Genomic DNA, 23,616 nt, shown 5'->3' with positions numbered 1-23,616 from the left:
TTTAGGTTGCTTGATGCAGCCATAGGAAGTGTCTTACAAGAGCTGGGTCTCTGTTCTCTGGATACTATGAGTGTCTGCTAAGAGTCTGTGTATAGATAACTCAGCTGGTGGAGGACCTGTCTAGCAGGAAACCCTGCCTCAAACCAGTGATCCTATTGAGGTGGAGACAGAAGAGTCGGAAGTTCAAGCTGATCCTCAGGTCCTCTGCTACACAAGGAGTTAGGGAGCAGCCGGGACCATGTGGCAAAGGGAGGGAGGGGAGGCTTAGCCCGGAAACAGAACTTGCTGCCTAGAGACCCAGTTTCCGCTGTGCTGGGGTTTGGAACCAGGGCTTCTTGCTAAGGTTGACTCTACCAACTGAGCCACATCCTCTGCCATGTGCTGCTTTTTGTGGAGGGTACCACAAAAAGTCACCACAAGCCCCCCCCCCCCCGTGTCTCCCTCCTGTCCCACCCAGTGAAGTGCTTACATTGATTTTTGTTTTTTTTCCCTGTCTCTGTGGTTTTGGCTTTAAACTTGGAAAGCTTCTGTACACAGAGATCAAATAAACATTGCATAGAGTTGTATCTAGTCGTAGAATCTTTCGGTTTTCACATTTGTATCTGAGTCTCTGGCGCTCAATTGTACTTTAAAGGCCCTTTAACTGCAGAGGATCACACGCGGTGTTAATCATGGCTCTGCCTGGGTGGTGAGATGGGGTTATTCATGATGCTTTGAATTCTTTCATGGATTGCTCTTAGGACTGAAGACCAGGCGGCGTTTAATAGAAAACTCACCAACATCCCCGATTGCCCAGTGAACCTCAGCTCAGAGCAGCCCTGGGAGAGGCAGGGCTCAGGCTGTAGAAAACATGGCCGGGGCTCAGTCTCCCTGAACTCTCTCCTTGGTTAAAGGAGAGAGCAAGAGGCTGGGGGATGGCTCAGTTGGTACCCTCCCTGCAATTAGGAGGGCCTGGGTTATATCTCCAGAGCCCAGTAGTAAATCCAGAGTATGATATACGTAATTTTAAATTGCATTTTAAAAAGTACCCTTACTTGTATTTTATGTGTATGAGTTGCCTGTGTGTATGCATGCGTACCCTAGGCACACATTATCCATGAAGGCCAGAACAAGGCATCAGGTCCCTGGGGCTGGAGAGAACAGATAGCTGGGAACCAAACCCTAGTCCGCTGGAAGAGTAGCTAGGGCTCTTAAGCACTCTGGCCCTTAAATACATTTAGTTATTTATTTAAGGTGGGGAGGAGAACAAGGATCAGTTCTCTCCTTCCACCACGTGGGTCCTGGAGACAAAGCGGAGATCACCACACTTGCACACCGAGCCAACTGGCCCACCCTGTAATAAGTCCCCTTTAGATGAAAAAGATGTGCCCCGTCAGAGCCACGCCCAGGGGTGGGGTGGGGGCGGGGGTTGTCCTTCTGCATTGCAGTTTTCCCACCATGATCTCAGTCCTTACCTCCAACTGGAAAACCTCCCACCGCCCCTTCAGTCCCTGCCCTGACCTGGGTAGTGTTAAATGAGGTACTGGAAACTGCACGGTGCCTGGTGGGCACCAGACCCCTACGCATCTATCTGCCCATCCTCGGGCTGGCGCGCCCTGACTCCCTACCTGCCTGCCCTCCATGGCCTGCCAGTCCAAACTTTCTTTCTGCTTCTTTCTTTGAGATAGGGCATCAGTCTGGCCTTTAACTTAATAAGATGGCCTTGGATTTCCTTTTTTTTTTTTTTTTAAATTATTTTATGTATATGAGTGCACTGTAGCTGTAGAGATGATTATTAGCCTTCATGTAGTTGTTGGGAATTGAATTTTTAGGACCTCTGCTCACTCAGACCCTGCTCGCTCCGGCGAGATTTATATAAATAAGTAAAGATTTATTTATTATTATACATAAATACACTGTAGCTGTCTTCAGTGTGGTTATGTATAATAAGACATACCTGCCAGAAGAGGGCGTCAGATCTCACTAGGGGTGGTTGTGAGCCACCATGTGGTTGCTGGGATTTGAACTCAGGACCCACTGAGCCATCTTGCCAGCCCAGCCTTGAATCCTACCTCTACCTCCCAAGTGCCAGGATTGCATACTGCGCCACTGTACCTGGTGCCTGCACCACTGTACCTGGTGCCTGCGCCACTGTACCTGGTGCCTGCGCCACTGTACCTGGTGCCTGNGCCACTGTACCTGGTGCCTGCGCCACTGTACCTGGTGCCTGTGCCACTGTACCTGGTGCCTGTGCCATTGTACCTGGTGCCTGTGCCACTGTACCTGGTTTAGTGGCATCGAGGAGGAAACCCAGGACCTTGTGCATTCTAGCTGAGCTGTCTACCAACCGATGGTTGCTCTGGCTGCCTGGTTCTTTCAGTGCCAGAAATCAAGCACAGAGCTTTGGTTTTTTAAAAACCCATGTACTTATTACTGTGTTTATATGTGTGCTTGCACATGTGAGAGAGTGCCCTGTGACACACCTGTGGAGGTCAAAGGACACCTTTCACGTAGGTTCTGGAGATCAAACTCCGGCCATCAGGCTGCTGTGACTCACACATTGACTTGCTGAGCCATTCCCCCACCCCCACCTGACACCCTGGGAGCACCAGGAGGCCCGAGTTCTGACCCAGATGTTTCCCATGAGCCTTTTCCTGTTCCATCCCATTTGCCCCGGTCTCAAGAACACAGTATTCAGGGGTGTGAGGCTTACTGTATGGAAGATTGTCTGTCAGCAGTGGGGAAATCTGTCACCCACACTGGGGTGAGACTTTGATTGATGGGTCAACCGTGCTCCCATAATTAGCTCCTCACTCATGAGCCCAGGAAACTCGTCGGTCCCCAGGCTGGGCCCTGGGTCTGCTTTGGTTTGTCATTGGGCAGCAGCTGCTTAGATCTCTTCAGGGAAGAAAGGCTTCACAGAACAGCCACCAGCCCGGGCATCACCCTTCACCATTTCCCAGGGTCTGATCTCCAGGAGGGCACAGACAGACAGACAGATAGACCTGTGGCTTCCTCTCCTGTGCACCCCCTGCACACAGCCTGGGGCCTGTGCGTGTATTGTCGGGAAGCAGGTCAGCTTAAGGACTGACCTGGCAAGGGCTCTTGGGAAACAGATCTAGGCTCAGCTCCGGCCTCTTGGTGCTCCCAGGGTCTCTGGGTCACCCCTGTGCTTTCTTAGCTTCCTCACTTCATCTGTGAAGTGATGACATCTCTCCCATGGACTGATAAAGATGGAGGCCTTACGTCAAGAACCCACCCATGTCCCACTTGATTATTTTTATTTTATAATCTTTATTTTTACATGGGTGTTTTCCCTGTGTGCAAGTCTGCACCACGCGTGTGCTTGGTACCCTCAGCACCAGGAGAGGGCATCACACAGATCTGCCACTGGAACTAGAAGTGAGTGTGAGTCACCATGTGTGGCTGCTGGGAATTGAACCTGGGTCCTCTGCAAGAGCAGCCAGTGCTCTAACCACCGTGCCATCTCTCCAGCCCCCATTTATTTGGTTGGCTGAGTTTTTTGTTTAGTATTGTATTGGGGTTGTTGTTTTTTTAAAAAAAAAAAAGGGTCTCACAGCCTAGCAGTGGTGCACAGACCCTCCTGCCTCTGCCTCCCAAATGCTGGGATTAAAGATGTGTACTGATGTCAGACTTAGAAGTCTCATATAGCCCAGGCTAGCCTCCAGCTCCCAGTGTGGCCAAGGATGATCTCAGTGCTTTATTTGCCACCACCGCACCCCCCTCCCCGCCACCTCTACCTCCCAATGCTGGAATTAAAATTTCATTTGCAAAGCATTGCAGGGTTGATTGATTTAGTGCGTGTTTTGAGGCCTAAGGTTTAAATTGTGCTTGCTTGTGTCAGGAATTGGATCTCGCACTTCTGTGTACACACCCTGGCTGGGTTTGTTTCCAGGGACTTTCCTGGGACGCTGCTCAGCCCCTTCCCAGGTAAGGCCTATCTGGAGCCTCCCCAAGTTGATGGCCAAGTAAAACTGAGCCAGGCCTCACTCACCAGCCACACTGCAGCACTGCTTGTACACACACACACACACACACACACACACACACACACATTAAATGCAGGAATCCCCAAATCCTTGGGGTTTTGAGCACTCCCCATTACCTTTGCTTGTTTGAGTTTGAGATAGGGTCTCAATCAATACAGGTTCTTCTGGTGGCGGACATCTTCTGCCTTAGCTCTAAGTGCCAGGGTTACAGGGAGGAAATACCACACCTACTTTGTATTCTTTTTTGTTGTTTTTGTTTTGTTTTGTTTTTTTGTTTTGGTCTTTTGAGTCAGGGTTTCTCTGTAGTCCAGGCTGACCTCGAACTCAGAAATCCGCCTGCCTCTGCCTCCCAAGTGCTGGGATTAAAGGCGTGCGCCACCACTGCCCGGCCACGCCTACTTCCTTTACCATATTCCTATACCTGAGCCCACACCAGGGCTAGGCAAACACACTGCTGACTGAGCCACACCCCAGCCTCCTGACCTATTTTTAAACTTTGTACCAAATGCTGCCATGCTCCGGGGGCATTTCCCACAGGAACAGAGTTCTCAGCGGCTGGAGGCTGATGTGCCGCTCACCTTCAGTGGACTTGTGCAGACTTTTCTCTTCAAGTGAGTTTACGGGTTTTTGCCCTCCCCATTCCAGGGGATCAGCTGTCGCGAAAATCATCGGCAGCAACGTGAAGACCCTGCAGAAGTTCTCCTCCACCGTCAAGATGTGGGTCTTTGAGGAGACCGTGAATGGGAGAAAGCTGACAGACATTATCAACAATGACCACGAAAACGTGAAGTATCTCCCAGGACACAAGCTGCCAGAGAATGTGGTAAGACTTGGCAGGGCTGGGGGCACATTCGGTTCTGTCTCCTGGCTGGGATCCTCTGAGTGGCACCAGGACCAGGGGACGTGGTAAAGCAGCCTTTGGCTGGCTCTGATTTTCATGGATTTGGGTTGGTCTGTTCTTTTGAGATAGAGACTGTTTCTTCTGTGTATACTGTTGGCACTGTGTTACTACCTCTTAAAGTGTGTGTGTGTGTGTGTGTGTCCGTGTTCATGTCTGCTTGGAGTTCATACATTGGATCCCTTGGAGGTGGGGTTACAGGAGGTCGTGCTAGGAACCAAATTCGGGTCCTCCTGGAAGAGCTGCAAGCTCTCTTCACCATGTAGCCACCCCTCCTTCCCTCTTCCAATGACAACAACCCATACTGGATTAAAGCCCTCCCCATTCTCCCTATCGTTAGTTAACTGACAGTCTTTTCTTTTGAGTTTTTAGGCCCCCCCACCCTCATCCCCAAGACAGTTTTGCCTGTGTGTAGCCCAGGCTAGCCTCAAGCACCCATGGCACTGAATGAGCTTTGGGGGTCTTCTTGCTCTCACCACCCAAGCATTAGTTACCACACTTTAGGTCATGTGAGGCTGAGAACCAAACTCAGGGCTTCACCCCTGCCTACTGGGCAGTGGAGCTAGGAGGTCACTCACTGTCACACTCCTTTCTTGGTGCCAGTAACAAGGAATGTGCTCCCTCTGTCTGCCCAATGCCTGGAACTCCGGCTTTCTGCTTTTGACTTGCTAGGCACCCAGAGGACCCACCCTGGTGCTTTTCCTATTTATTTTGGGACATGATCTCCCTAAGTTACCTAGGGAGGGCTTAAACTTGTGATCCCCCTGCCTCAACTCTGAGGAGCTGAGATTATAAATCTGTGCACCGGGGCCAGGCAGCTTAATACTGGGGACCATGAATCTGCCAGGTGGATCTAAGAAGTAAGAGTCTGTACCCTGAGGGGAAGGGAGGAAGCTCACGTGTGTGTGTGTGTGTGTGTGTGTGTGTGTGTGTGTGTGTGTGTGTGTGTGTGTGTAGGGGGGGGTCTCACTCACCACCTCCCTCCCTGGGCTGAATGCAGACAGGAGGCAAAGCCTACTCTCGACTCTGCTCATGCCTCAGCCTTGCCATTCCATCCAAGTGTACATTTGCTCTCTCGAGTGGACACTTATGTGACCTCTCTCCTGGATAGTGCTCCCAGAAGCCATCTGGACCTGAGACCCCAAGGTCACAACATATGTCCAGCCCTCCCCGCTACAGCCCTCTCTTCCCTAGCTTCTCTCAGTTTTAGCATCTGTCTTCTTGTGAATCCGAGAGGATACACGTGATCTCCAGCTATTTACTTACTAATTTATTTACTATTTATTTGAACTAACTTTCCTTTCAATTAAACTTTGAAAATAGGTGTTATGCGTGAGGATGTCTGTGTGTCTATGCATGAGGATGTCTGTGTGTCTGTGCTTGGTATACATACCTGGTGCCTATGGAGGTCTGAAGAGGGTGTTGAATCCCTTGGAACTGGAGTTTCAGATGGCTGTGAGCCACCGTGTGGGTGCTGGGAATTGAACCCCGGTCCTCTGCAAGGACAGTGAAAGCTTAGCTGTTGAGCCATCTCGCTAGCATCCCTCTGCACTGGGTCCCATCTTTTCCAGAGTTCCCTGAACTTGGTATGTAGCTGAGGATGATCCAACTCCTGATCCTCCTTCCCCCATCTCCCCAACCAACCACCCCTGGTTTATGGTTCTGGGGATCTAACTCGGGGCTTCCTGCATCCTGACAAGGCTCCCTACCAATCGGGCCCTGTTCCCAGCCTCAGGGAGGCTGAGCCTGTAGAGTCTAAGTCCTACTTTGCATGGATCCTAAACCACTGCATGCCCGACCCTGCCTGAGGCCCCCACTCAGGAACCTTCTGTGACAGTGGCCACCGTTTCTGAGTGCCACTTTCTCCGCTGGCTCTCTTAAACCTGGCAGATCTGAGTGTGTGGTTTTCATAGACCTGAATGGAGAAGAGGACAGCAGTTGTATCCTGTCCTTGCAAGAGCAGTGGCCAAACTGGCTTTATTGCTCTTTTGGAGCTCAGCCAGGTGGAGAGAGGCTCTTCTGCTGTGGCATTCTGACTTCAGCTGGCCCCAGTGTGACATGGGAGCCACTGATCACAGCTCCCTCGGGATTAGTCTCATTGTCTCTCTCATCCTACTGAGCTCTGCCAGGTTTTTAAAAAACACTGTTCTCGTTAAATTTGCACATCTACACTTGAGTGGGTTTGGTTTTTAGCCTTCTGAGACAGTCTTATGTAGCAGGGACTGGCCTCAAACTTGCTATGTGGGCAAAGATAATGTTGGACTCGATCCTTCTACCTTACTTAACATCTTGGTATCCGGGATGAAAGAGAGGCTGAGGCAGAAGGATGGCGAGTTTGAGGCCAGCATGGGCTACATGGTGACTTCCAGGACAGCCTGGGAAGTAAAGGGCAATCCTGTCTCAGTAAGAACAGTAGTGGAGCAGGTAAGATGTTCAGTGGCTAAAGGCAACTGCACACAAGCCTGATGATCTGAGTTTGATCCCGAGGACCGACAGAGGAGAGAGCCAAGCTGCCCTCTGAGGTCCACATGCATGCATGCATGTCTCTCTCTCTCTCTCTCACACACACACACACACACACACACACACACACACACCAATCAGTCAATACAGTTAAGACATAATTTTAAAAATTTAACAATAATTAAGGACCTGTCAGGGTTCTTCTAGAAAGAGTGGGGGTAGAGATGGTGGTACCTCATGGCAGTGTGTATTTTGAAGGGGTGAGGGTACAGACTGATGGAATTTCTGCAGGCGTTGTCTGTCTCCCTGCTTTGCAGGTCGCTGTCCCAAACCTCAGCGAAGCCGTGCAGGACGCGGACCTACTGGTGTTCGTCATCCCTCACCAGTTCATCCACAAGATCTGCGATGAGATTACAGGCAGGGTGCCCGAGAAGGCCCTGGGAATCACCCTCATCAAGGTAGGTGCGCGCACAGAGCGGGAGACTAGGTGGGTCCCTATGCAGGGAGGACTAGGCAGGTCCCGGGACCTGGTTCCTCCTGAATTCATGTCCTCTTTCCTCTGAGTGAGAAGGTATATCAGACACCTTTCTCACCAGCCATGACTAAACACCTGACACTTCTGTGCCCCCACCACCACCATCTTACCCAAAGCAAGTTGCTTCATTCTGTCCTCTGTCTGTGCTTGATAGAGACAAGAGTTCCACTCTGTAGCCCAGGCTGACCTCCAATTTTCTAAGTTCAAGGCTGGCCTTGAACTCCATGCAGTCCTCCTGGATCACAGGTGTGAGTCCCCACGTCCAGCTAAGATTACTTACAGAACAACTATCTTTTGCTGCTTTGATTTGCAAGCCTCCCCTGACTCGTCTGAATCCCTCTAGGGCATAGATGAGGGCCCCGATGGGCTGAAGCTCATCTCCGACATCATCCGAGAGAAGATGGGAATTGACATCAGTGTGCTGATGGGGGCCAACATCGCCAGTGAGGTCGCTGCGGAGAAGTTCTGCGAGACCACCATTGGTGAGGCTGCAGAGGGCGGGCCCCGGCTGTTCTGGGTGCTTAGGGAGAGCTGTCCCCACTTGGTTCTTCCTGGCTCTGGCTGGGGACCCAGGGCCTCATGTGCTGCACATGGCCTGCCTATAAATAAACTCAGGCCTGTAATCCTCCATGGGGCGCTGGGGAGATGGTTCAATAGGTAAAGTGTCTGTGTGAGGACCGTCTCCAGAGCCCTAGATCCCACGAAAAAGCTGGCACAGCACTGGTTGTCTGTAATCCCATAGCTGGAGGTGAGAACTGGAGGATGCCAGGGGATTGCTGGACCACTAGCCTCCCCAGTCAGTGAGCTGCAGGTTCCATGAGAGACCCTGCTTCTAAAAAACCACTGGAGGTGCTGGAGAGATGGCTCAGCACTTGTTCTTGTAAGAAAAGCCTGGTTTAGCTCTCAGCATCTATGTGGAGGCTCAGAAATGCCTGTAACTTCAGTTCCAGAGGATCCAATGCCCTTTCCTGGCCTCCATGGGCACTAGGTATATACACATTCACATACAGACCTATAGATGAAACACAATACACATTTATAAATAAATAAAACATGTAACAATAATAATATGGATATGAGTTACTGAGGAAGACACCTACTATTGACTTCTGACCTCCATGCCTTCTCAGATATCTAGACGTACATGGAGGGGCTGTATACACTTAATGGAGGTGCCCCTAGAAGCCCCTAGAGATGTAGGACACCTCTGGAGCTGGATTTAGGGGCAGGTTTTAACCCCTGACATGGCTCCTGGGAATTGAACTCCGTCCTCAGTAAGTTCACTGAGCTACACCCCCACCTCCTGGTCTCCTGGTTGGTGACATTAAGGACCAGCTGCCGTTTAACTGTAAAGTCTGAAGTCTCTGTCCCGAGTGTGAATTCTCTGGAGGAGAAAATCAGGATAATTTAGAGCACCAGATGGCAATGCTGTCGTTGAGAATCTGCTGCCCCCTTGTGGTGAGCACGCCTTTCATGCTCCTGATTTTACAAAACCAGTGAGAAGTCCTAGTGCTCTCTTAAGTGAATACGATCCCATATTCATTCACAGAAGTCCTGCAAGATCCACACACCTAGACATCTAACATTGTTCCTGACGTATATGTGATCTGAAAAATAATATGGAATGGGGATGGGTTGGCATCGATGACCACCTCCACACACATAAGTGAGGACCTTGCGCAGACAAGACACACACACATTCATACACTCTTCATGTGAGCACACACACACACACACACACACAAGCACGCAAGTACGCACTCACATACACGCACATGCATATTCACAACTAGCAAATGTCAGCTGACTTTGTAATTATGGGGCCCAAGCCCTGTTCCCACCAAGACTGGTTTCTTTCAGATCCTTACTTAACTTTGCAGCCATCCTGAGAAGGGCGAGTGTTTTTTCCTCGGGGGGGGGGGGGGAGCCCGAGGAGGTTAAATCAAAGATCTACAAACTTGGCCACTATCCAAGTCACATGGGGAGCCTCACAAACGAGCCACGCTGCTCCACTCTGGAGCTGTGATGTAATAGGTCTGGGCTGTGGCCTGGTTGTGAGTGTTTTTAATGCTCCCGGGTGGTAGCGTGTGCGGGCAGTCGTGGGGACAGCTGGCCTCCCACCTGGAGACAGGCAGAGCCTGGGGCCAGAGTCCCTTCTGGTGTCATGATACTTGCTGCTGGCTTGAGGGCAGCATGTACCTAGAAAGCCCAAAAGTCCTGAGTTTAGAACCCAGGAGGGGTTCACCTAACCCACCTGTAACCCATCGGCCACAGATTTCTCATCAGGCATTATGGGTAAGGTTTTCCTTTGTTGCTATTGTTGTGTTTGGTATTTTGGGGGGTTTTTTGTTTGTTTGCTTTTTGGGGTTGTTTATTTATTTATTTATTTATTTATTTTGGGTTTTCGAGACAGAGTTCTCTATGTAGCCCTGGCTGTCCTGGAACTCTCTCTGTAGACCAGGCTAACCTCGTGGTGGCTCTTGTCTCTGCCTCACAGATACTGTGGGTACATACAACATATCTGTCACCAGGACTGATTCCTGTGGTCTGTCTTATTTCAGTTTTTTGAGACAGGGTCTCACTATCTAGAACAGACTGGCCTTCGATTCATAGAGGTCCACCTGCCTGTGCCTCCAGACTGCTGGGATTAAAGGCATGTCATCATATCTGGCTGGTTTTACTGTTAGATCAAAGGTGTCCAAAACACACAAAAGAATCAAAGGAGCTGAGTGCATGAAAGCCAAGGGGCATCCAATCCAGCACATCCAGCCTGCTGCAGAGGGGGGACATGGCTGTGGACAGCACAAGTCCTCTTGACGGGATGCCCATCCTCCAGCATTTGTGGACAGCACACTCTAAAACTCATGGATCTTACGTTCCATTTCGAGAAAACCTTTTCATGTTTGATAAATTTAAAATGTAGGGCTTAATTTTTTTTTCAAAATTAGCTAATTATTATTGTGAAGAGCTGGTGTTGGCGCCTCACACATGTTGAAGTCAGAACTCTGAAGAGCTGGTTCTCTTGCTTCCACCGTTCCATGGGCTCCATTTCTGTTATCTGAACTGAGGTTTGCCCTTTAAAAAAAAATCACACCTTAAAAAGATTCCACAAGGCTGACTGACTTGATTGAACTCTGTGGAGACTTGGTGTTACAGATCCAATTATCTTTAGCCCCCTTTACAGCCGAGTGCTAGCCACCTGTGTGTCTGCTCTAACATCCTGTGACTACCAGGTAAAACCTTTTGAAACGCATCAACTTAACAGACCACTGACATCTACCAACCCAAAAGCTAAGGATGTCACCAGGTGGCAGTCGGAACCTGTAACAGAGCTTTTCCCCACTATTGTGACCCCTGCTGATGTTCCCAGCGGTGTATTGGAAAGTGCTTGGACTCTTGGCTATAAACCGGCTCATGAGCCTATTGCCATGGTGGAGCGTGGTATCTGGGGCAGCCTGAATCAGTGTTCCAGGTCATAGTCACTCACTGAAACTGTCTCACTTAGACGAGAAAGCTGAGGTATTGTGTCCATAGCCTTCTATCCATGTGTGTGTGTGTGTGGGTGTGTGTGTGGGGGGGGTCCTGTGTTACTTTTGTTACAAAAGTTAACACTCTAGACCTCTGCCAGGTATAGAAGTGGGCACAGGGACGTCACTAATCAATCTTTTGCTCTCCTGTGACAGGCAGCAAAGTGATACAGAATGGCCTTCTCTTCAAAGAGCTGCTGCAGACGCCCAACTTCAGAATCACTGTGGTGGACGACGCGGACACTGTGGAGCTTTGCGGTGCTCTTAAGGTATCCCACCCAGGGAAAGAGTTACTGAGGCTAGACCAGTGTTAGTGGTCTGACATGGGAGAGTGGGCTCTGTTTTGACTGACTGGTATGTTGGTGTGCATGCACGCGTGCACATGCGTAGAAGTCAGAGGAAGTCTCCTATGTTTGCCCTTCCTTGACTTCTGCTTTGTTTGACACAGGGTTTCTTTGCCGCTCACCCTCAGGTACACGGGGCTAGCCCACAGCCTTCCTTCCGTGATTCTTTTTCATCACCCCTCTCCTGCCGTGTCCAATTTGACCTGGGTTCTGGGATTAATTCAGTCGTCAGGCTTGTGTGACGAGTGCTTTTCCCCTGGGCCATCTCTGCAGCCGAGCTATGTGCACTTGACGTAGGCTCCTGTTAAAAAGAGCAAGCCTTGTTGCCCCTTCCAAGGTGGGGGCTCTGTCTCTTTTATTGATAAATACCAGTGAGCTGTGATCTTTTTAAATTGTGTTTATATCCTTTTTATTTGTGTGCATGCTTTGCTTGCATGTACATACATGTGTCACATGCATGCCTGCTTCCCAGAGAGGTCAAAGAGAGCATCGGTCCTCCTTGAACAGGAGTTACGGGTGGTTGGGAATTGTCGTGTTGGAGAATCTAATGCTTTGATTCAATCGGGAATTTGCGTGTCCAAACGCTAAAGGTCCTTGTCCCCAGTTGGTTTCTGATGAATAAAGATGCCACTGGCCAATGACTGGGCAAAGGGACATGAGGTGGGACCCCTAGATTTGCTTGGGCTAGGACACGGGGGGTTGGGGGAGAGGAGAAATCACCATGAAATGATGGGAGCATACAGGGAGCTAAGGAGCCACATATGAATTCTGGGTAATTCTTACCCACAGGTCACTTCCCCAATTAGGTCTGGGGTAGCAGGAGAAGGTTTAGGAGCACCCAGCCTTTTAGGTAGTCAAGGCATTTTAAAATTAGCTGGCATGAGTGCATCTTCTATTCGAGAATCCAGGCAGCTCCTGGGCAGGTGCGGCGGGGGGNGGGGGGGGGAGGAAGCAAAGCAATATAACCCAAACTCACTGTTACAGTCCTGTGGGTGCTGGGGACCGAACCCAGGTCCTGTGCTAGAGCAGCTGCTGCTTAGCACTTAGAGTCATCGTCTCTTTGGCCCCAAATTGTAGTTTATTTGATAAGTTTTCAGATTTTGTTTCTTATTCATGTGTCAGTCTGAGTATGGGCACATGGGTGCGAATGCTCATGGAAGCCAGGGGACGCTCTGGATTCCCCATAGGTTTCAGGTGGTTGTGAGTCACCTGACTCGGGTGCCGGGGAATTGAACTCAAGTCCTCTGGAAGAGCAGCAAGTGCTCTTAACCACTGAGCCATCTCTCCAGTCCTCATTTATTTGATTTTTATTTATTTATGTCTGTGTACCATATGCAAACAGTGCCCCCGGGAGGCCAGAGGAGGATGTTGCATGCCTTGAAACCAGAGTACAGAAGGTTGTGAGCTGCTTCTTGTAGGCTGGGAATGGATTCTGGGTCCTCTGCAGAAGCAGTCCATGCTTTTCCCCCTGGGCTGTCCCTCTCGCTCCCACATCTTGTTCTGGGTGATGAGGGCTTGGCAGCCCTTGTGTTTGGCTTCTCCATTCGCCTTCCTCACCCAGGTGTTATCTTAAGTGGGAATCTGTTTCCTTTTACCCNCCCCCCCCCCCCGCACTCTGTGGGGTTCTTGTTCCTTCTCATGTGGAACAGTTGTCTCCTGCTGATGACTTTTTCTTCAAAGAACAGTTTATCTTTGTTCCCCAGAATGAAAAGAAGCAGTTTTGATTGGCCAGTGACCAGGGATTGTCAGGAGACAAATCACAACAAATTTAATTAGATGGTCAATCCGCCTCTAGCCCCAACTGCAGAAGGTGGCTGGCATCTGCAAAGGAGAACTATGTGCTGTCAGGGGGGTAGGTCTGAGGATTCAGTAAGGAGAGAAGCAGGGAAACAGGAATGGAGAAAAGCTGGTCCAGGCTACTTAGGGTTACTTCCACACGGGCAGTTGGTTTGGGGGTATTGGTTGGTTTTTGGTTGATTGGTTGAGATCGGACGGACATCAAGTTGCCCGGTCTGGGCTCCAACTCAGTATTGAGCTGAGGGGGAACTTGAAATCCTGTCTCTACCTTCTAAGCACTGGGATTACAGGTGTGTGCCACCTTGTCTGGTTTCTGTGGTGCTGGGGACCAAACCCAGGCTTCATGCCTGCTGCCAGGTAAACACTCTACCCTCTGAGCCACACTCCCAGCCTTCTTCCCTTTGCTGAGTACAGGGCCTTGCACAAATCCAAGGCAGCCACTTCGCCACTGAGATGCACGCCAGCCTTTTTAGGTTTTATTTTGAAATAGCATCCAACTAAAATGCCCAGAGAGGCTTTCAACTTCTTATGTAGCCCAGACTGACCGAAGCTACTTTTTCCCTATCTGAAGTGCTCACTCCACGCCCAGCACTGCCTGTGGGGATGGACTCCTGTTGCCGGGAAACGCTTTGGGATCTGCTGCCTTTCCTGACGCTCAGTTATCAGACCGTGCAGTGCTGCTGCACTTGCTCAATGGCCCCATTCTGGCAAGAGTGGTCTGTGGGGTCTCATGTAGAAGCGTTGCCCAAAGCAGTGGCCTCTCACTGTCTTAATTAAGAGTAGGTCAAGGGAAATGTTCCTGTATCTGCCCCTCTCTCCTGAGGGAGGAAGCTAAGGAAGAGGGGCTACAACAGCTACTTCCATGATCTCTCTTCCCAGGAGTCAAGACTGGTTGACCCTGCCGATTTGGGGGTGCAAAATGGATGACTCTGGGCAAAGCCACCTCCCAAGTCTGGTGACCTCAATTCAGTCCCTGAGATCCATGTGGCAGGAGAACTCTTACCCTCTGACCCTCCGACCCCCACACATGTCCTGTAGCATGTACGCACACTAAATATATACACACTATATAAAGAAATGTCATGTCTTGTTGGTTGTATTTTTTGAGGCAAGGTTTCTCAGTATAGCCCTGGCTATCTCAGAACACCACATGTAGTCCAGGCTGGCCTCACAGAGATCTGCCTCCAGAATACTGGGATTAAGGTTGTATGCCACCACACCTGGCTTTGTTAAAGGGAATTTCTTTAGAAGGAGGAGGGGTGGCAGTGATGTCGCTCTCTGTTGGTGAAATGCTTGCCTGCCATGCAGGAAGCCCTGGGTTCGATCCCCAGCAGCATATAAGCAAGACATGATGGAGCACTCCTGTAACTCAGCACTGGATCAGAAGTTCAAGGTCATCCTTGGCTACACCGGGGGTTAGAAGCCACGCTCCCTCCCCCCTTGACTTCTCAGTGTCGGTTCCCTGTTTAATCCAAATTTGCTTCTGGGGTTGGAGCAGCTGGGAAGGGACCAGGCAGCTGACATCTGATTGCCTGTTTCTAGTGAGGTTTGCTGAGGATGCAGGAAGAGGAGCACCCACCCCCTCTTCCTCAGGAAGCCTACATCTTCTGGTCAGAATTAAGAACTGGCTTTTAGATTTAACGCCGCGGTCACAAAATACAGTGCACATTTAAAAACTTCGAACCAGCTAAAGACTTGGGCTGCTGCCAGGCGGCAACTGTCTGTGCATCTCTGTGCGTGGGGGGCCCTTTTCCAGCTCTGTGCTGACAGGCCTCTTTCCACAGTCAACAAGGCCCTGGCGTTGCTGTTACTTTGGGGGTGAGATTTTTTTATGGCTTTTAATAGTCATCTATTAAAGTAATAATGACCACTCAACAGCAGGGGACCTTGTGAACGCCTAACTGCTCAGCACTGGCCATAAGCTGCTGCACAAAGATGTTTTTAAATGACTGGATATTGTGGGTTGCCAGTGGGGAGATAGTGTGAAATCCCACTCAGAATGAGAGGTGCTGGGTGAGGGGATTCTCGGTGGATGGTTCCAGAAAGCTTCTGTTGGGAGCTGGCAGCCAGTAGCTGGGCAGAGACATGAATGGGGTTTGGGGTTCCCAGGCTTGGGGTCCTAAGAGAGCCACAAGGAGGGAGCTGCCACGGGGGTCAATGAGTCATGAAAACATGGCATGAAAGATTTGCCCAGATGGAACATGGCAAATTCTAAAACGCGGTTATTGGTAGGGAAATGGATTCTCATAGCATCGCTGCCCAGCTCTAGTGTTAAATAAGGCTTTTATAAAAAATAAAAGTTGTATGATTTTTTTTTTTCTGGTCAGAGACAAAAGGAGTGGTAGAAACCTCGGACTGAGGTGAAATGTTTTCTACACCCCTTGTCTTTAGTGAGCCCACTGTTCAGGTGGCATCACTTGAGGTCAAGTTCATCAAGAGGTAGCAAGGTACCCCCAGAAGAATCAGACGGCCTGTTGGACCTCCAGAAAGAAGGGAACTGTCATGTGTACACATTGTATTGTCCCTGTTACAACTGGCAGACATGTTCCACAAGGACTAGATAGAAAGTGCCTGTGACCCACTAAGACTCTGACCCATTCAGTCTGTCGTCTGCCATCGGGAGATGGTATGGACCAGGTTCCACAGAACGTGACTGACAAACACAGGCCTTGGGTTGGTATCCTCTCTCCCAGCTTATCTGTGGAGAAGGAGTTCTGTATCTGATTTGCTGGTGCCTAGGAGAGTGGACACAATACAACTCACAGAGCAGGTGTCCCATGGATATTCATGTGGAGATATTTCAGTGAGACAAATGGCTGAGGCTAATTGCATGCATGCTTACCTAGTGACCCTGCAGGCCAGCTCCTGCGTCATGCCCAAGAAAACTGTTCACGTGTGCTCATGACAGACACCAGCCAGAGGCTCATAGTGATCCAGCTGTGACCAACTGACCCACTTTCCCCGTCACTTTGCACCGGAGTGAATCTCAGTTTGGGGGCTTTTAAAATAACATGAGTTCTGAGGTTCAGACTGGGATCCTTCCGTTTGTTTGCAAAGCAAGTATGGTGGGCTAGTGGTGCCTGTTGGGTGGAGTGGGGGTGGCATAAGGTGATGGTGGTGCTTGTTTGGGGCAGGGTATGTAGCTCTGACAGAACTGGAACTCACTGTGTAGACCAAGCTGGCCTCCGAGTTGCAACAATCCATCTGTCTCTGCCCCCTTAATTCTGGAATTAAAGACATGGGCCACCAAGCCCAGCCTAGCACTCAGTTTTGATTTAAGAAAAAAAACCTGAAAAGGTAAAACTAGTTTGTCCAGAGAGAATGCACCCAGGGGCTGCTGTCAGCTGACCTGGCTCTCAGGCTGATGCTCTTGCGCCCACCTCCCAAGCTTCTCCCAATCCTGGCCCATTCAGGGCTGTGTGTGCTAGGTGCCAGCTCTGCTTTTTTCTCTGCAGAACATCGTTGCTGTGGGAGCTGGCTTCTGCGATGGCCTCCGCTGTGGGGACAACACCAAGGCTGCCGTCATCCGCCTGGGCCTCATGGAAATGATTGCTTTCGCCAAGATCTTCTGTAAGGGCCAGGTGTCTACGGCCACCTTCTTGGAGAGCTGCGGGGTGGCTGACCTCATCACCACCTGCTACGGAGGGCGGAACCGCAGGGTGGCAGAGGCCTTCGCCAGGACCGGGAAGGTACCCTGAACTCAACCTGTTCTACTGAGACCTTCTTCATCTGAGACCCCAGACTGGGGGAAATGAGGCCTGTCCCCAAAGAGATTTCCTATAATATGGATACCCCTCCCCCCTGTTTTGTCTGCTCACCTGAGTGTTCTAGCCCTTAATTGCTCTTATCTTATTTTTTTTTCTTTTAATAAGTTAGCATACAAAGTAACAGGCTTGTGATAGCATTTTCATAATACTTAATTTAGGTTAATCCTCGCACCTGCCCCACCTCCCAGCTTCTCTCCCCCCACCCCATCTGATTTCGCCCTTCTACTGTTGGAACTCCACCTTCCATCTTTGTATCACAGGCCTTCTCCCTCTTTGCCCCTTCTCGGGGGGGGGGGGGGGGGCCCTTTCTGGTCTCTGGCCTCTTTCCACACCACTCCAGCATAAATAGACAGATATGAAAACTGGGCACTAGGGGGCTCAGCCATGCACACTCGAGGATCACCGTGTTGCATTAGGTCACCAGCGCCCCCATAAAGAGCTGGGTGCAGCCACGTGTACGTGGGGAGGCAGAGGTTGGAGGATGCCCCGCGGCTTCCTGGTCAGCGAGTCCAGCTGAGTTGGTGAGCTTTGGGTTCAGGAAGGAAGGTGTCTAAGCAGATACATGACCTCAACCCCTGACCTCCATGCATGTGTACACATGGGCATGGACATACACACACACACACACACACACACACACACACACACACACACACACACGAGGTAGGAGCCTCACACGAGAGATCATGTACTCTTTGTCTTTCTGAGCCCGGGTGACTTCATTTAACGTGACACTTTCCAGTCCTGTTTGCCTGTAAATGTCACTCACGGTTTCATGTTTTCTTTATCCTTTCCTCGGCTGTAGATAGGGCATCTTCTGTTCTCCTCACCGCTCTCAGAAGGAACAACTCTCATGCGGATGCTTTCTTTGTCCTTTGCTTCTCAGACCATAGAAGAGCTGGAGAAGGAGCTGCTGAACGGGCAGAAGCTGCAGGGACCTCAGACCTCTGCGGAGGTTTACCGCATCCTCAAGCAGAAGGGGCTGCTGGACAAGTGAGTCCCCGTTGTCTGGGCTGCTGGTCCTGGGAATGTCGCAGCGGGCAGATGAGGGGATGGGGCCAGGGTACTTAGCATATGACAGGAACTGTTTAGATTTCTATGTGATATGAACATCTTTGGTGGGAAATATCTATTTATTACAGATAACTGATTTTAATTCGCTGAAAAGAGCTTGATTCTATAGATTAAGCATGCTTCAGAATATGGAATTTTAGTCAAGTATGCCCAACATTTTCATGTTGTGACATGACCTTGTCTACAAGGTTCACACTTAAACTTTGCAGCTCAGTAACAACAACAACAACAAAAAAATGCAAAGGAAAAAAAAGCCTCAATGTCTTAAGTCAACTTAAAATTTCTTGTGTTGGGCTATATTCATAGCATGGAAGGTGCTGTAGACACACCTTTGTGGTTGGTTTGCTTTTTAAAAAGGGCCTCGCCGGGCATGGTGGCGCACGCCTTTAATCCCAGCACTTGGGAGGCAGAGGCATGTGGATTTCTGAGTTCGAGGCCAGCCTGGTCTACAAAGTGAGTTCCAGGACAGCCAGGGCTACACAGAGAAACCCTGTCTTGAAAAACCAAAAAAAAAGGGGGGGCCTCACAACATAACCCTGGTTGGTCTGGCACTCACTATGTAGACTAGGGTGGCCTTGAACTCACAGAAATCTGACTGCTTTTGCCTCCCAACTGTTAGAATGTAAAGCGTGTGCCACCATACCTGGGTACTTTTGGTTTTTATGAAGAGATGTAAGTATGAGCTAGGTATGGTGGTTCATGCCTGAAATTCCAGCACTGGGGAAACTCAGGTGGACTGCTACAAGTTTGAGGCTAGGTTAGTCTACAAAGAGAGTTCAAAGTCAGCCTTAGCTATACAGTAAGACCGTGTATTTTTAAGAGGCAAGGAGCGTGATCTGCATGGTAGCACGTGTCTGGAACCTTAGCACTCATCAGACTGAGCTGGGAGGATCAGGAGTCCACTGCCAGAATCCAGAGCTAGCTTAGGAAGTGCATCCCAGTGCAGCCCCAAGCCTCTCGCAGAGTGACCGATCTTTAAGCACAAAAGCCAGACTTTGAAGGGCTGGGTCTTTGTTCTTGTTTTGGCATGTTAGGCTGTATACATCCTGGGTTATAAGGCCTGAATGATACTTCAATCATGGCACTGGTTGTGCTACTGTCTGTGGGCCTGTTACAACACACACACACACACACACACACACACACACACTCCACGCGGCACGGAGCACAGCCTAACATGTCCTTCCTACCCCTCTAGGTTTCCCCTCTTCACTGCAGTGTATCAGATCTGCTATGAAGGCAGGCCTGTCACGCAGATGCTGTCCTGCCTGCAGAGCCACCCGGAGCACATCTGAAGGAAGTCAGGCAGTCATCAGGAACAGCTCTGCCATGCCCACTGTAGGACCACCAGGAATCCGGGGTTTGGCAGTGGGATCCTGCTGAACTATACTCCGAATACATCCAAATTGTTACAGCTTTGTCTCTGTGCCAGGCAAGGCACTCCACTGGCTAAGATGTGTCGGGTAACAGCTACAGACACACACACACATGAGTGAGTGTGTGTATGTGTGTGTGTTTGTGTGTGTGTGTGTGTGTGTGTGTGTGTGTATACAAGTGTACACCTTTCTCATTCTGTGAGTGTTTCTCTGAACCCAAATCAGGTGTCTATTGATCACATTTTAAAATTCCCCTTCAGGGCAGCTTGTAAGATTAGAATTAACTCAGCTAAATTTTATGGCTGTGACTCATTTATATGCAAGTGAAGGGAGGAACTGGTTTTTTTTTCCTCTGAAACAGTTATCCAGCATTAAAAAGGTCTGCATATATGTGCGTTTGAAGACCACCACACTTTTAAACAGCATCTCAGAGCCAGCAGCATGAGCTCCTGGATTGTGGATGGACAGCTTAACAATCAGGTGTTTTAATTAGATACTCCACATACACGTGTCTTCTTGATACAGATACCACATTTCTTGCCTCTTTCCTCTTCATTCACTGCTAGAATGTGCTTTCATACAGACCCAGCAAGGCAGAGGAAGAAGACATCCATCCCTGCAGTGGCTGACGTTTCCCCTGGGGACGCTTCATCATGATCGTTTCTAGGTGGGATTGTTTTACAGCTGTGTCTCTTCAGGCTTGTGGAACCCTCAAGGGGGCCACTGTCACTTCTCATGTAAGAAGCCATAGCTGTACCTGGTCACCTGGGGACATGGAGACATTCCTCCATCCCTCCAGGATGGGACCTGCTACGATGTCCCTGGGCCTCTCTGACCCGGCTGTTTGTAGGAATGATATGTGCAGTCTTTCCTGAGGCCACGGGAAGGCTACCTGCCTTGAAGATTTGTGTGGCAGAGAATGGGAAAGTCACCACCCCACGTGATGTCTCCAGTCAGCAGGGGCATTTCACTCTTAAGAAAGAAGGTTCCCAGGCCTCACAAATGAGCCCAGTGTTTCCGAATGCCTTCCACACATTTCGGATGCTCGTTACAGTTTGAGAGCCACTGCACAGCCTTTTGCCGAACAATGCTCTGTAAGAGACAAGTGTCCTGGAGTCTCCTGGCTGGTGAGTTTGGCCATTCCAGCTGCCTGACTCTTGACACTTTCCTAGAGTGGGGAGGGATCCTGGGTGCTAGGAATCCACTAAGCTAAGTCCCAAACACATTAGACTATGAGAGTTGTTTTTTTTTTTTTTAACTAGAATACTAACTAAAATTTCAAGAGAATACTGCTATAGAATGAGGTGACCCTCACTCTTCACAGGAATTTGGGATGACTAACTTCCTGTGAGAGTTCTATGTAGCCTGGGCTGGCCTTGAATTTGTCACCTTCTTGCCTGTCTCCCAAGTGGCCTGGGTTTTGCAGTTCTGCCCTAATCCCTGAGAAAGCTTTCAGGAGACAGGGTCAGGCACAGACAAGGGGATGTTGACCTCACTGAAACGCACACTATATGGACTCAGTGCTTTGGATGCTAGAATTAGAAAAAAAGGATTTTATCTTTATTTAAAAACCAGGTGTCCCGTGGGGGCGGGAAGAGCGTACAGATGTCATTGTCCTGTGCTTTTAGCTTATGAGAGTTTACATTTCCTCTCCCTCATCCTGGGTTTGGTGGCCCCCACCCTACTCTACATCCCTTCTCTAACTGAAAATGGCTGTAAAATAAATTTTTATGAGAATTTTAAACTGTTCAAGAAGACTTTTTGGAGCATTATGAAGTCCCTAAAACGCACAGCAGGCTGAGTATTTCAGTTTTCATAATGATGGCAATCAATTTTTTTCTTGCCTCCTGATAAGTCTTTAAAAACAAACAAACAAACAAACAAACTCTGTACATATGTAACCAAGAGTTACTTTTTAAGATATCCAAAGGGCTGAGAGCTACCGTGGTGTCTACAAAGTAGCACAACTCAGAATTGTTAACATGTTTTTATTTTGCATCCTCATTTTCATTCAACCTCTCTCTGGCCTTGTACTTCCGGGTCCTTCCTTCCCTAATGAATGACCTTACTGACTGGCATCCCCCTGAAGTCAGCTGATCATAATCCACCCACAGGGAAAACGGTAAATTTCTTGTTTGTGCTCTGATGGCCAGAGACATCACTCTATGGGTTACCTATTTTGTAACCTTGTAACCGCCTGCTGATTGGTGTTTCTTGGCAATAGGATCAGGGACACCTAGATTAGAAACGTCACCTGTGAATGTAAAGCTAAACTCTTGCCTTGCTACGCCTCCCCACCACAGTTTTGGACAAATCTCTGGAAACCCAGACCTGGGGCTGTGAAGGCCTAAGGAGGGCGGGCGCTTGGTGAGATTGCTCTTTCTCTGCCGCTTCTTATTGGCTGGCCTCCTACTTCCATACGTACTGTATTTGTTTACGGACTGTAGGTGGGTGTATAGTGTAAAGGCTTGGTTTAATAAACACAGCCTCTCAGACCTGTACCATGGAGCTTATTTTTCCTTGATTTTATAAATTATTATTGGGATGTGCTGTGCAAAATTGTGAACCCAAGACATTCTTTGATTGGCTCTAATAAAAAATTGGGTGGCCAATTAGCTGGGCAGGAAGTGGAAGGTGGGACTTCCTGGGAGGGAGAAAGGAACTCTGGAAAGAAGGAGGCACGAGAGAAGACAGATATGACTTTGGTACCGGAAGGTAGCCACATGGCTGGATAGGGCTAGGTGGTTGGGTTAACTTAGATGACTAGTTGAAAGTCTGCCCAGCTAAGGCCCAAAGCTTTGAAATATTAAAGTCTCTGTGGTTGGTTGGGGAAAATTGGATAAGGAATAATTGTATTAATTTCCAGCACTAATTAATAAATACAGAATTTTAATATTTACATTATAACTTGATTGTTGTATTTTATAGGTATGGATGTATTTGACCTGCATTTATGTATGTATGCACACTATGAGTGTTCCTGTTGCCCACAGAGGTTAGAAGAGGGCACTGAGTCCCCTGGAACTGGAGTTACAGATGGTTTCAAACCTAGGTCCTCTGGAAGAACAGCCAGTGCTCTTAACTGCTGAGCTGTCCCTCTGACCTCTTGGGTTTTATGTGTCAGGGTTTCATGCAGCTCAGGCTAGTCTCAAACTTACTCCTTAACTGCTGCAGGTGGCTTCCAGCTCCTGGTCCTCCAGTCTCTGCCTCCCAGGCAGTCAGAATTACAGGCCTGCACCTCCGTGCCTGGTCCTTCTGTTCTCTTGAACATTTTGAGTTACATGCTTGGACCACCACTGCCCAGCCGATTTTTTTTTTAATCCATTTATGTCAGCTCTTATTAAAAAGCTGAACTGTGTTGCATTTCTGAAAATTAAAGGCGCTTTTTTTTTTTTAGAGTCGCTTCAGGTTTTTATTTTGCATTTCATTTATGATCCAGTTTCACATTCTCACAGGGTCACCCATTACAATAGCCACCTCCAGACATCATTGTCCGAAGTAGCCAGATATCCGAGCTGAGGTTTAAAGGTAAAGCACAGACATGCTCATAAAATAAAACAAAATTGCACAATTTATCCTTCATCTCATTCTTCTTAAACCAATGCCCGACACAAAGGCCGACTGCTAAAGAACGGAAACCCCTTTTCTTCTTCATGCTTCAAACTAAACATTAAACTTATCTGACAGGCTGAACAAGGTCTCTTAAAGGCGCTTTTTAAGAGAAATACTTAAGCCAAGCCTGGTGGCTTATGCCTGTAACCTGAAAACTCGGGAGGCTGAGGAGGCCAGCCTGACATGTGTGTTTTAGGTATCGGGTCTCGCGCCTGATCCTTCAGGATTCATTCC

At 49.2% G+C, this 23,616-nt stretch overlaps 1 protein-coding gene across 1 annotated transcript in view; it reads left to right on the top strand.

Annotated features, from left to right (window-relative positions):
* The window catches only part of Gpd1l (glycerol-3-phosphate dehydrogenase 1 like), a 31,364-nt gene extending 8,742 nt beyond the window's left edge, over positions 1-22,622 (top strand). The window contains exons 2-8 of the mRNA XM_021206848.2: positions 4,635-4,812; positions 7,668-7,808; positions 8,229-8,367; positions 11,569-11,681; positions 17,009-17,242; positions 18,207-18,313; positions 19,593-22,622. Coding sequence (XP_021062507.1) covers positions 4,635-4,812; positions 7,668-7,808; positions 8,229-8,367; positions 11,569-11,681; positions 17,009-17,242; positions 18,207-18,313; positions 19,593-19,689 — 1,009 coding nt within the window. The 3' untranslated portion in view covers positions 19,690-22,622. The remainder of the gene's footprint in view (positions 1-4,634; positions 4,813-7,667; positions 7,809-8,228; positions 8,368-11,568; positions 11,682-17,008; positions 17,243-18,206; positions 18,314-19,592) is intronic.
* Positions 22,623-23,616: the final 994 nt, after the last annotated feature.

Source organism: Mus pahari, chromosome 10 (genome assembly GCF_900095145.1).
Source record: "Mus pahari chromosome 10, PAHARI_EIJ_v1.1, whole genome shotgun sequence".
Classification (NCBI taxonomy): domain Eukaryota; kingdom Metazoa; phylum Chordata; class Mammalia; order Rodentia; family Muridae; genus Mus; species Mus pahari.
The sequence above is the reverse complement of the archived record's forward strand: the minus strand, read 5'-3'. Positions and strand labels throughout refer to the sequence as shown.